The 13,384-nt window shown below is 46.1% G+C and overlaps 2 protein-coding genes across 2 annotated transcripts in view; one reads left to right on the top strand and one right to left on the bottom strand.

Moving 5' to 3' along the window:
* marchf4b (membrane associated ring-CH-type finger 4b) overlaps nt 1-13,384 on the top strand; it is a 176,653-nt gene that overhangs the window by 12,690 nt on the left and 150,579 nt on the right. The window lies entirely within an intron of this gene.
* Nucleotides 9,353-12,223, bottom strand: LOC134016861 (GTPase IMAP family member 8-like). Its single transcript, XM_062456122.1, has 4 exons — nt 12,150-12,223; nt 11,232-11,939; nt 9,909-11,096; nt 9,353-9,742 (listed from the first exon to the last, which is right to left on the bottom strand). The coding sequence occupies exons 1-4, from the start codon at nt 12,163-12,165 to the stop codon at nt 9,396-9,398; spliced, it is 2,259 nt and encodes a 752-aa protein (XP_062312106.1). The 5' UTR covers nt 12,166-12,223; the 3' UTR covers nt 9,353-9,395.

Raw genomic sequence — 13,384 nt, forward strand, 5'->3', positions numbered from 1 at the left:
TTTTTACATGACCACCTCGTCAAGCCGAACCATAGAGGTGTTGCGCAACCTCTTTGCGGCACATGGTCTACCGGAAGAGGTTGTGTCGGATAATGGACCCCAGTTCGCCTCCTCAGAGTTCAAGCAGTTCCTAGCCAAAAATGGAATCAAACAAACGCTGGTCCCACCGTATCATCCAGCCTCGAACGGAGCTGGGTAGAGGTCTGTGCAAATACTGAAGCGTGCTCTGGTGAAGCAGGTCCTAGATGCAAGTGGACAGCCCAGCATCACACTGCAACACAGGCTGTCAAACTTTGTGCTCATGTATAGGGTTACGCCTCACTCAGTCACAGGTCGCTCTTCAGCTGAGCTGTTCTTAAAAAGAGAGATACGCACCCGCTTCAGTCTGTTGAGACCAAATCTGTCCCAGACGGTAGAGCACAAGCAGGAAAAACAGAAACTGTATCATGATAAAGAGAGACTGAAATTGAGAGAATTTCAGGAGGATCACCAAGTCTGAGTTAAAATTTCAGGGGAGGAGATGAGAAATGGACTGCCGCTACTGTTTTAAAGCGCTTGGGTCCTGTGACATACCTGGTCCGGGAAGGAAACAGGCAACGGTCCGTCCATGTGGATCACATGCTGGGGAGAAGAGGAGAACTCAAGAAACTGGAGCCATACACACTTTTTGAGGACAAGGACTTAACACTCGTGGCTCCACCAGCACTTGACCCAACATTAACCAGTGGAGAAAAACCGCCGGACACCGACACCGCAGAGAAGGGCGTGCGTCTGAGACCTGCAGTGCCAGGAAATGTTATTCCTCCTCCGCCCAGCAGTGTCAGCACAGCTGCTGTACCGTCAGAGGTGCCCCAAAGGAGAAATCCAGAAAGACTCAGAAGTGCTCCCAAAAGACTGGATTTGTAATTAGCTAAAATAAGTGGTGTTAAAAAAAGTTAGTTAGTTTAGACGGGTCTTAAATGTAAAGGGGAGGAATTTAATATACTGTGTTTCTCATGTTAAGAGTTAACTGTTGTGATTGGTTCTAGAAGTCACATGACTCAGTGTAACAAGTAAGCTAGGAAGTTAGTCCCGGAGCGGGAGGCATGTGTATGCTGATGTATTCCTGAAGTCCAGTAAAACGTGTTCATATACAACCCAACGTCTAAGTGCATTACTATAGAACATTTACATTTAGTCATTTAGCAGACGCTCTTATCCAGAGCGACTTACAGTAAGTACAGGGACATTCCCCCGAGGCAAGTAGGGTGAAGTGCCTTGCCCAAGGACACAACGTCAGTTGGCATGACCGGGAATCGAACTGGCAACCTTCGGATTACTAGCCCGATTCCCTCACCGCTCAGCCACCTGACTCCCACCTGTCACGACTCAACACACAGCGTGCCCTCCAGGACAGCAGAGGGCACTAAGGAGTCAGAGCAAGGCCGGCTCAGCTGTGAGGAAGTGAACGGCCATGGTTAAAAGGAACCCTGAATTGTTTGACAGTGCTCATTCATGGTTTGTGTGCTACGGGCGTTACCTCACTTGGAAACTTTTTACGGAAACTCTTTACCTGTGCTGGACCCTGCTTGCCCCGACTGTGGATTTTGGAATTACGATTTGGACTGTTCACTTGGACTCTCTTTTGTTTCACGGTATTGAACCCCGCTTGTCTCTGACCTCTCCTTTGTCTTGCCCTACCTGGAAACTTCGATTGTGCTGGCTGCTCTGTGTACCTTGACCCTGGACTGTGCCTTGACCTTGATTGTGGATTACCCTTGAACCAACCGTCTTGATGGACTTTAAGTTTGCCTTTGCCTCAATTATTATTTGACCCAGTGTGTGGTCATGACTGACTACTTTACGTGATTGAAGTAAATCAGAACCATTAAAAACTCTAAACTGCATCTGCGACTGTGCTCTTCATTCCAACCTGACATCATGAATGAGCCAGATCAAAGTGGCGCAGCGGATGTAGAGGAGCTTCGGTCTCTTGTTCAGAGACTCGGGGTCACAGTACACAATCACCAAGATGGTCTGCAAAGGATGGAGGAAGCCCTCAACCAGATTGGACATCAAATGAGGAATTTACCTGACCCTCGTGATCCTCCTTTCCGGGGTCCGGTGCCTACCGTCAAGCTGTCTCCTCCACCGCCCTTCTCTGGTGAGCCAGCTGCTTGTAAAGGCTTTTTGACTCAGTGTTCGCTGATCTTCGAATTGCAACCAGCGGACTTCCCCACTGAACGTTCTAAGGTGGCATACATCATCACACGGCTACTCGGACTGGGCTACCGCTTTATGGACTCACCGCCATCCAGACTGCACATCCTGTGAGAGGTTCATGGATGCCCTTCAGCGTGTCTTCGATAACGGCCTCACACCACGACTGGCGGCTTCACGTCTGTTTTCACTCTCCCAAGGCCCGCGATCAGTCACAGAATACGCCAGTTCCGAACCCTGGTAGCAGAGACCGGATGGGAGGGTGAAGCCCTCGTGACTGCTTTTTACCGAGGATTGAGGGAGTCACTGAAAGACGAGATGGTGAATCGAGACTGGGGCGAAGATTTGGATGACCTCATCACTCTGGCCACAGCGTTGGACAAACGCATTCAAGAAAGACGAAGAGAACGCAGAGAGGGTCGCTCTCTTCCGCCAACCCGGGTCCACAATTCTCCATTGCCATCAAGGCCACCACCTCAGGCCGGTTTCCCCGTAGACCATGGTGGGGAGGAGCCCATGCAGCTAGGTCGTTCTCGGCTAAGCCAAGAGGAGAGACAGCGTCGGATTCGTCAGGGCCTTTGCTTGTATTGTGGAGGCCAGGGTCACCTGTGCAGTAACTGTCCAAACCTCCAGGGAAAAGGACGCGCCCACCAGGAGCCGGGGGCCTCCTGGTGAGCGGAGTGGTCGCCTCTGCTCCCGCGTCTCGCTGTTCCCTGCCTGTGCATCTAACCTGGGGTTCCCGCAAGGGGGCTCAAGTAGGTCTACAAGCCTTGGTGGATTCAGGGGCCGCAGTTAATTTAATGGACCAAACACTAGCACGCCAGTTACAGGTGCCGATCACTCGTTGTGAGGCTCCAAGAGCAGTACAGGCACTTGACGGACGTCCCCTGGGGTCTGGACGACTGGAGTTCTGCACCCGGCCCCTGCAGATGCTTACACTTGACACACACTTGGAAAGCTGTGTTTTCTTTTTGATTGACACTCCTCAAGATCCCCTTGTCTTAGGATACCCCTGGCTCATAACCCATCAACCCTCCTTCGATTGGGCCACTAGCACTCTTACACAGTGGGGACCTACCTGTACAGCCCATCGGCCACTAGAACAGCCCACAATCTCAAGCATTGCTGCAGCTGCCCTGAACCCCCTAGCTGATACCACAAAAGTGCCCGTCATGTATCGTGACCTCAGTGCGGTTTTCTGTAAGGAAAGGGCAGCCTTGCTCCCTCCACATCGCAGTTATGATATGGCAATTGACCTTCTTCCTGGCACAGCGCTCCCACGAGGCAGGCTTTACTTCCTGTCCATCCCTGAAACCAAAGCAATGGACACTTACATTCAGGACGCTCTCCAAAATGGGCTTATCCGACCCTCCACTTCTCCTGCTGCGGCTGGATTCTTTTTCGTGTTCTGTCAGAAACTGTTGTTTTTTTTCAAGTCAAGTTCCAGTGCATAATATTCCAGTGTTGCTGATGCTGAGCCCTGGTGCCCCCAACCCCCTCAACCCCCTCCCTCCCCACACAACTTTCTTCAAAAATATTGACCCCTTACTTATAACTAAATGATTGTCTCTTTCAAAATACTCTATGTCCCCTCAGCAAACGCCCATTGGTTCTGTGGTCTTGCAAATGCACAGCCACCAGTTAACTTGGAACAGAGGCTGACGGGACTGGAGAAGGCAGCTGCAGTGAGCTCATATTCAGGCTCCAGTCTTTCCCTGAGATCCACTCAGACAGGACCAAGGGAAACATCCTCCTCATTTATAATGTTCTATTAAAAACCTCAAACAGAGAAGATAGACTTAGTCTCTGTTAGGCATATGTTGAGAGGAGCATGTCACTTCGTATCTCCTAATAACGTGAGGTTGAGGGGCATTTTTCGCTTCTGCGATGGTACGAAGCATTAGAAGTAGCGCATCTCCTCTTGTTCTGAAATAACAAGGCCAAATAAAAACAACAAAACTGCGTGTGCCAGAGGGACATTGTTATAGATACAATGCTCCATTTGGAAACGTGATCTATGTCAAACTGAGCTTGCTGAAGCAACGGAGGACATATTGAGATAATAGAAAGACAATAAGCATCCTCTGTCCTGGAGGGAGAAGGCAGGGTTGGAGCAGGATGGCTGAATCATCACCCAAAGACCTCCTGTTTACTCAGAGTTGGACAGGCTGGATGATTGTTATTGTACTTGGGCTATTTTCAGCTTGGGAGATGGAAAACAATGTATGAAAGCAGAAGGATGCAAAGTAACGCCATTATTGGATAGTTCTCAACATCTTTAAATGTTTGTGTCTGTTCTCTGCTCAGTCCACCCAATATCTAACATTTCTGGTTTTGGGCTAAACACATAGATATAGAACACAGATTTAGCAGACCATTGCATTTAAAGCAACATAAAGGGAGGTTTTGTACCTTGGACCTCTTTATCTGCAGTCAAACGCTGTACCACCAAACAATTCTCATCTTCTAGTATGTTTCTGGAGCTAGCACCAACCAAGGGTTTCTCTCTGATACAGGCCCCCAGGATCGCAGTTTCTTCCCTGGACACATCTGTCCCTGACCCTCTACATTCACCCATGGCCTCATTAGTCTGATGAACGTGCTACACCTTCACCTCCTTAGAACACACTAGATGAGCTAGCATCAACTACATGTTACAATGCTTCCCCTGCACCCCCTACAAACACACACACACAAACTACACACACACACATCCTGGGGAGGACAGGGATGTTAAAGATCCTGTAAAGTAAATTCCATGTTTTGCTTCTAAGTACATTATATATGTGTGAAATGAGTTCCTGAAAGCATGTGCAAAGCGCTAAAACTTTGTCGCACTGAAATGTGGAGTTAGACCGACGAACAGTTTCTCTTCCGTTTTCAGATCAGGTTTTAATGGGCGGAGCCAAAAAATGCCCTATCTACGTCATTTCGCCCCATCTACGTCAGATCACTGAATGGCTCCTCCTGCTGTACTGTTATTGTAGCTTACATCAGCTAGCTAGCTAGCTTCAGGATGTCTCCCACCACCCGCAACTGCATCTTCCCTGGATGCAAGAACTCCAGCTGCGCTGCAACGCCATTTAAGTTCCCTGTTGATAATGAAAGGAAAAATAGGTGGATAGATTTTGTGAAGAGCCAGCTCATGGAAAGCTTCGGATAAACTCCAACAGCCGCCTCTGCGCCACTGACCATTTCACGGCGGACAGTTTTAACATGGACCAGAGACAGACGGGGTTCACCAACACACGGCTTCTCTTGCAGAGCGTACCGAGCATCGCCCCCCCCGGCCGTTCATCCTCCGGTCGCACCTGGACCATCCACCGCCGCCAGCAGTTCATCACTCAGTTCTGTGTGCTTGTTATAATTATACTAGATAACTTTTCCAGAGGTATCTCTGCTATAATTAGTGCAAACCGCTAACTTGATATTAGGCTACTCGGTGTAGAATGATGGTATTTTGGTGAAATGGTAGCTAATGTGCTAGAAGTAGTTGGAGCTCACTGTCTGCTGTCTCTGCTGTAAATGTTTACTCCTGTGTTACAGCTCAGGGGAATATTTCATTTATATGCATCTGTATGTTTCACTCATTGAACAAATACATTCTAATTCTATACTGTTTTGTTCGGCTTGATGTAGCGTCCATTATCTGGGTCGTAGGTAGCTTACTGGAGAGAGGCGGCGCCGAGCTTCAGCTCTTTCAGGCGACACGCCCCCCCAGTCTCGAACAGAGAAGACTGCTGATTTTCTTACGATTTCAAAGCCTAATTTAACATACTTGTCTGTGTTTTTTTTTTCATTCGAATTTGGATGGGTAGATAATAACACATTATTCTGTGGTGTGGTGAACTTGAAACTCGTTTTTAATTCCACTTTACAGGATCTTTAAGGAAAGCACTGCTGGCTCTTCAGCATGTTTGCCCTTCGGATATACTCTGGAGTGGAGGAGTCTGTGAGAGGCCCAGCAGTGGGGATTCTGTCACAGAGAGTAACCCAGTCCAGCCAGCACAAAGTAACCCAGTCTAGCCAGCACACATGAACCAAGTCCAGCCAGTATGAATCATATGCCCACATCCTCCTCAGTACACTATCATTACAGTCGGCTTAGCTGAAATGGAAACAATCACCCACCCCTAATTCATCCATGCAGCACAGATCAGCCTTCCAGGAGACATGACAGGAAAGAGATGGAAGAAAGGAAGGATCGAAAGGGTCGGGAGGACAGAAGGATGATTGTTTTCTTGAAAAGTATACATTCAGTTGTACTGCATTATTGTGTGCTGCCATCTTCACAGGCAGCTGTGACAGGAAACGGATAATCAGATCACAGGGTGTTTCACTTTGTTCTAATGACAACGTTCGACATCTTTACAAAGTGTGAGGTCTACTGGATGTTGCAGTCAACACCATATCTGAGATCTACTGGATGTTACATGATTAATTAATGATGTCAGGTAGGGGATGTCAGATCTATTTGCTGTGAGCCCACATTAGTCTACCCTCACCTCAAATACCCTGGCCTGTGTTCTCAACCTGACCTCACCATCTGTTGACTAGCAACATTTGACAAGTCAAAATTATGTAAAGTTTTGATCCATTTTTTTTATAAGTTCAGGGGTGCAATGAGGAGTCAGCTTGTGAGGTGTATTGAGGTTGTATTTAGGTGTTCACTCACATCAGTGATGTGATCATAGCTCCACACTATCCTCTAGTGAGTGAAAATGGTAATGAAGCTCTGATCTTGCATTAACAACAGAAACCTAACCCTAATGGCTTTGGAACAGTTACATCAAATATTGTAGTCTAAGTCCAAGATGTGTCAAAATCACTCTTTAATTCACAGTGATAGGCAACATCACAGAAACATCCTCATATACCATGTATTGGTTATTGTCCAACGACTGTGCCAACCTCCTGTCCCGAAAAGTAGACCAGTCCTTTGTATTGTGCTTTAATCTATTGCAGGGGTTTTCAAAGTGTAAGAGAGTGAGCCTCCTTTCAGAGAACATCAAGTCACCGGGGCCTCCCCCATTTTAATAAGACATTATATTAATTTCATTCATAATAATAATAACAAGAACACTGTTAAAAATAAATAGTTGCAACCATAAAGGGTTTGAAAAAGTTTATTTTGAACACAAGTCCTAATACGATCTCTCATTTTAATTAAAATAAATAATATGGTTGATGGTTAATTAGTTTGTAGGTTAATACTACGAGATATGATGCTTCAGTTGCCTTGCAGTTTGTACTGCTAAATGTTTCGACTACCTTCTTCTGTGTCTTTAGTTCCTTTAGCTTTGTACTAAAAAACTCTAGCGGCTTAAACACCAAACTTTGGTGCTTGGTCTCCAGATGTCTGCAGAGTTCGCAGGGTCTCATGCTATCGTTAGCCAGAACCTCTTTACAGACCACACATTGTTGCTTTGGAACATTGGCTGTCCCTGTCCAAGAAGATTCCAACTTTAAATATACATCGTCATCAGTGGCGAGTTCTTTTAAGACTGCAAGGGAAGCTTGGCTTCCCCTAAATGTCAAAAAAATAATGGTCAAATATTTACTGTTGCATTAACATTTTAAATGCGTTAGAACACGTTCATCTCAAAGACGAGTTCGTTCAGCTATAGGCTAGCAGGTCGACTGACTCGATTTCCTTCTCATACTTTCCCGTAGCGTCACAGTGCATTTCCCTGTTGAAGCCCAGCGTCCATGAACTTCAATGGGGCTGCTTTGAACAGTTTGTTCAGTGTTTCGAAACTATACTGTCATTGGATAAATGCTGCGACTATGTCCCGCCCACGGACGCTCGGTGTCTCTGGGGGTGAATGGAGGAGTGGGCTGGCCTGGACGCCGGGATTTTTGCGTGATGATGGGGGGTCTGTCGAAAGACTGCATGTCCTTTTGATTGACAGCGATTTTGTACTATAAAAAGTCGCCGAAGCTATTCGAGCTCAGACCCATCGCGGATTTTGCAAGTGTAGTCGAAAGACAAACTGCTGCAACATTTCTTGGTATTTGCTTGGCAAAATTGCTAGCCATTTTCATCATACATTTCATACAATTATACACCACATTTCTTGTTTCAGTTTAACCTAATTCCCACATAAATAAATGGACAATTTGTATGATGTAGGCCGAAAATGAGCTTCCCCCTTTGAAAAACCAGCAGCCGCCACGGTTGCCTTCATTGACAGACTGCTATTGTTAAAGAAAGGGTTTTAGTCCGCCTCTTCAGTAACGGAAGTTTAATTGAGTTCTGGTTGTATTAAGCCTATCAATCTGCAGATTGGAAAAAGAGTTCAACATAGCCCAATACATAAAATGACACATTTCAAAACACTGGTTTGTGCAAGTTCTAATGCCAAAACAATGAAATTCGCGACCATGCAGTTTGTCAACGATAAAGTAAGCAAACAGCACTTGATCGGCCAGGACTGACGTCAACGCAGCAAACCACGAGAAGCAGGAATGTCCGATTTTACGGAGCTGTTTTTAACTCCTCCCCGACTGCAAGCGGCAACTCTCGCCGGTCGTTTCATGCAGCCGCAGCCAGACACACACGTATTTTCTCTCGTGCTGGGTCAAGTTGCTCTCACTGCTAGCTAACTAACGCTAGATGTTTCCTTTCAAAATAATTTCACACGTTCGCTGTCATGACTGAGAGTGATTAACAAATTGCATTAAAATATGTATATATATTTATGTATTCAATTTTATTCATCTACCAAATCCTTATTTTCCAGAAAGTTTTTTTTTTTAATGTATATATTTCCCTGCTTTTTTCACGCCTCCCCTGAAACTCTTTGGCGCCCCCCAGGGGAGGCGGGCCTCACACTTTGAAAACCCCTGATCTATTGCATTGTGTCTGGTTAAAATACCAGACTGCTCTTTGCTACTAACCGCTGAACTACTGTTAGAACTGTACTTTTCTTGTCCCAATATAATTGTATACATAATCCTTGTACTACATGCATTATTTCGATGTCGCTTCCAATAAAAGAGCAAATGAACATAACGTAAAATGTAGTACATTTAAAGCTGCCCTAGGTATTATAGTAAAATATAATCAACTAAGAAACGGCACCTCAAATTCGTTCCTCCAACTCAAGTTTGATTGACACAAAATCTGCCAAGGAGGGAAGCTCGTCTTTACTGGATTCTTTTTTACTTATTGTATCAGTAATCACATTTCACATTTACGGTTCACAATCTCTGTTTTTTGGTGGAGGCCTGTTTGTCAGAAATGTGACTGTTCTATTTTCTCCAGACTTCTTCTGGGCCAGTGAGGCCCCCAGTAGAGCCCCTACAGCAGCCCCTACAACGCCCCCGGTGGCAACCCTCAACGGAGCGTGGACAGACCCAGCCACGGCTCCAACCACAGCCCCGAGCGCTACAGTTCCAACCCTCAGCCAGGACACTGTCCTCCTCAACTCTTCCATTGCTCTCTGCACTCCAGGTCCTGCTGCATCTCTCCATTCCTCCTCATCGAGCTGTGCTTGTGGTGGACTTCCAGTCTGCTCTGAAGAGACATTCCACTCCATCTCTGAGAGAGAAAGAGAGAGAGAGTAAGAAATAAGAGAGACAGAGAGAATGAGAGGCAGACAGAGATACTAACAAATGCCTCACAACATTTACAGATTTAGTTCATTAGTATAACCTAAAGATTATAAATCCGAGCAACAGATTTTCAAACACTGGTTCTTACTCACTGAGATTTGTGATATCAGTCTGGCCAGCAGGTGTTTTTCTCCAGAGTCTGGACAGGTCCTCCTTCATGTGCGTCAGCAGGAGCTCCATCCCTCTACTCTGGAGCCGGTACTCTTCCAGCTGTCGACTCAGTTCTGACACTTCCTTCTCCATTCCAACACACCATGACTCACTCTCTAGATATCGTTCCTGAAGCTCAGCAGTGGCGCCCCAGTCTTGTTCTGCCTCCTCTCTTCTCTTTTTCAGCTCTTCTACCTGCTCTTGAAGCTTTCTGATTTCAACACCATGCTCTCTCTCAATCTTTTCCAGAGCCACATCTTTTTCTTCGCATGACTGCGTGAGAGCCTCAATCTGTTGCTCATACTCAAACTTTCTTTCCTCAGCTTCTTGCTCTCTCAATTTGTTTATTTGCCTCAAGTCTGTGACCATGTAATCTTTCTCTGCACATCTCTCATTCACATCTGCCACTATCCTCTCTTTCTCCTTGAGCATCAGTTTAAGCTGGACATTCTCCTTTTCAACCTCATCCAACCCTCTACTGATTTCCTCTGACCTTTGAACCAACTTCCTGTTACTCTCCTGGAACTCCCACAGTGTGTTCACCAAACGTCCGCCCTCGTTTTCCACCACAGTGTCTTTGATAATCTGCAGCAGCTCTCTAACCTGACAGGCCTCAGCCAGACCTGTGTTCTCCAACACCTGGTACCTGTTCCCACTCCGGTCCACCAGCCAGCACAGGCCAGGCCACCTCTCTATGTGCTGCTCTATGGAGGTGCCACTGAGCCGGTCTCCCCATGTAAACAGAATCACAGTACGGCTCCAGATTAATGGTCCAAAAAGCTTCAGATGCTCCTCCAGTCTGGACCGGTCCGTCTCCGTGAACGTCTCATCACATCGTACGACCACGAGGAAAGCTTGAGGGGCATTGTCAGATAGAAAGGCACTCTGGGTAATCTCAAGACGGATTTCCTGTGGGGTGTCTTCTGAGAAGTATCTGGCGTGCCAGCCGGGAGTGTCGACCACCGAAACCAGTTGCCCGGCCACGTCACCCTGTCTGCTTACACACTTCAATGTTGAGCGTCCAGCCTCAAAGACTTTGTCACCCAGAATGCTGTTCCCTGTTGAGCTTTTACCAGCTCTTCGAGCTCCCACCATCACTATGTTCAGCTCTTGGAGATAATGTGGCAAACCTACAAAAGAAACACTCATTTGAAAAAACAGACTACACATGTTCCTGAACATGTGTAACAAGTATATGTTAGGACAACATGGGTGGGGTGGCAGTGTTAAATAAAAAATGTAATCTCTGTAGGACAGATCTTTACCTTGGAGCAGAGATCTCAGTGTGTCTCTCCTCCTCTGCATCTTCACTCTTCTTTGCTCTGCTCTCTCCTCCTCCACTCTCTTCCTCACTTCTGCGGCTCTGTGAATGCTCTCCTTCATGGTGAAATAACCTTCTCCACCCTCTTCAACATCTCCAGTTACCATCCTGTCAATCTTCTCAAACAGCTCTTTTACATGAGTGACATCATTGCCAGTTGTGTTCAGGACTTGGTACCTGTGTCCACACCTCTCCACCATTTCCCTGAGGTACTGGTGTCTGGCTATGTACTCCTCCACTGAAACTCCTGTGAGTTTCTCATGACCAGTCAACACCACCATCATGCTCCTCCAGAGTGCCTCGTTCAGCAGCTCAAGGGGGCCCTCCAGTGTCCACTCCCTGCCCCTGCAGGACTTCAGTGGGACAACCATGAGGAAGGCATGGGGCCCGGGCTGACACAGGGACAAGCTGTCTGCCACGTTCCTGTCCACCAGAGACCAGTCATCCACCGCGTACTGGACCCACCTCTGGGGGGTGCTGACCACGGTGACCCTGCGGCCGTCTGCATGGACGCACTGTCTCCTCACACACATGTCCACCGGCCTGCATGGGTCGAACAGCTTCCTGTCCAGAAGAATATTTCCTGTCAGGCTCTTCTCCAGCCAGTCTCTTCCCAGCAGGAGTAACCTCAGCTCTGGAGGGCTTCCTTCCACTGCAGACATTAATATGAAAGAACATATCATGCTAATAATAATAATGTACATAATATGTCATATTAAAAAAAAACTAAATTATAAGACAAAGGATATTTAATATTCCAAATTGACTGACAGAAATGCTGCATTTTGATCATTTGTGTGTGCCTCAATGACTGAAGTTTAACCACATTGAAATAATAAAGTATTAATAAAATAATCAATACCCTGATGGAACCTCATGAAAACACAAATTCTATTTTCTCTTTGCTCGGCTGGCCGAGATGTTGGCTGTACCTGCTCCTGGAAGTACTCACTCCTGGTTCTTGGTTTAAATACCGCTGAAGTACTCACTCTGTTCCTGGTTTATATACCTCTTAAGTACTCACTGTGTTCTGAAGTCTTTCCTTTATATTCTGTCCCAGAACATAGAGGAGGAGCTGGCCCCAGCATTGTATGGAAATTACTGTGTGTTCTGTGTCACTGTGAATATTTCTGTTGTTTAGACTCTCTTCATGTGTTGACCCCCGAGGTCAAAGTCTCTCTGCTGACAACAGAACAGTTCCATCGAGTGGAAAGACACACCAGAGAAGGTTTCCACTCATGATACCACATGTTCATAGAGCAGAGGTAAAACATTTACCAGTTATGCCAGTACATCTCAAACGTGTTGTGTCAGCCACCCATTGAAAATATGATTCACATTTAGCCCCACCCCTCCAATCTTTTGGATTACGATTGGAGTTTCCTACAGCAAATCATACCTCTTTCCTTATATCCAGCCAGCCTATGCAATTGCTCAACAAATGTAGGCCTATTAGTGGGTCTTAAATGATATTAATTCATTTTGTGATTATAAAGACTATTTTAGTACGACTTCTTGTAAACACAAAAAAAAACTATATACATCCTCTTTCTGCTTCCTCTGAATGTTTTCCCAGTTTTAAATTCAAAGAGAAAGCCACAGCTATTCCATAGCCAGTCTCTAAAGGAAATCCCTGAGTCAGAGTTAATTCGGTGTAACATGTACAACAGTGGACACCAGGCAAAAAATACATACATCTACAGTCCTTCTGCATTCATTACAAAGTTATTGAAAAAAGGAATCACAGAAAGTGCTCATTCTCTGTATGGTTTTTCAGCCAAACATCTTTAGTGCTGCTGTCGTTGAATTTCAAGCTGAAAAGGTAGAGGCTGAGTTTGCTATTCAGTGTGCATCAGACCGTTGGACACCGTTTTATTGTACAGGAGGGTGAATTAGCAGTCTTGTCTCCTGTTCCTGTGTGACTTCACCGCTCCAACGGTCTTGTCGCTGGTAGAACTGATGCAGCATTAGTCATTCAGTTGTTCTGCAAAAGAAACAGCTCACAACCATCTCTATCTACTCTATATACAGTGGAGTATAATGTCACATTGTCATTGACATTACGTACACATGGACATTTGAATACAGTCCACCAAA

The sequence above is a fragment of the Osmerus eperlanus genome, chromosome 3 (genome assembly GCF_963692335.1).
Source record: "Osmerus eperlanus chromosome 3, fOsmEpe2.1, whole genome shotgun sequence".
Classification (NCBI taxonomy): domain Eukaryota; kingdom Metazoa; phylum Chordata; class Actinopteri; order Osmeriformes; family Osmeridae; genus Osmerus; species Osmerus eperlanus.

Excerpts from the sequence above, each read along its gene's own strand:
- LOC134016861 (XM_062456122.1), bottom strand. Across the intron at positions 11,097-11,231 it reads ACTGAGATCTCTGCTCCAAG|GTTTGCCACATTATCTCCAA; the intron begins GTAAAGATCTGT and ends TTTCTTTTGTAG. Across the intron at positions 9,743-9,908 it reads GACTGATATCACAAATCTCA|AGATGGAGTGGAATGTCTCT; the intron begins GTGAGTAAGAAC and ends TTTCTCTCTCAG.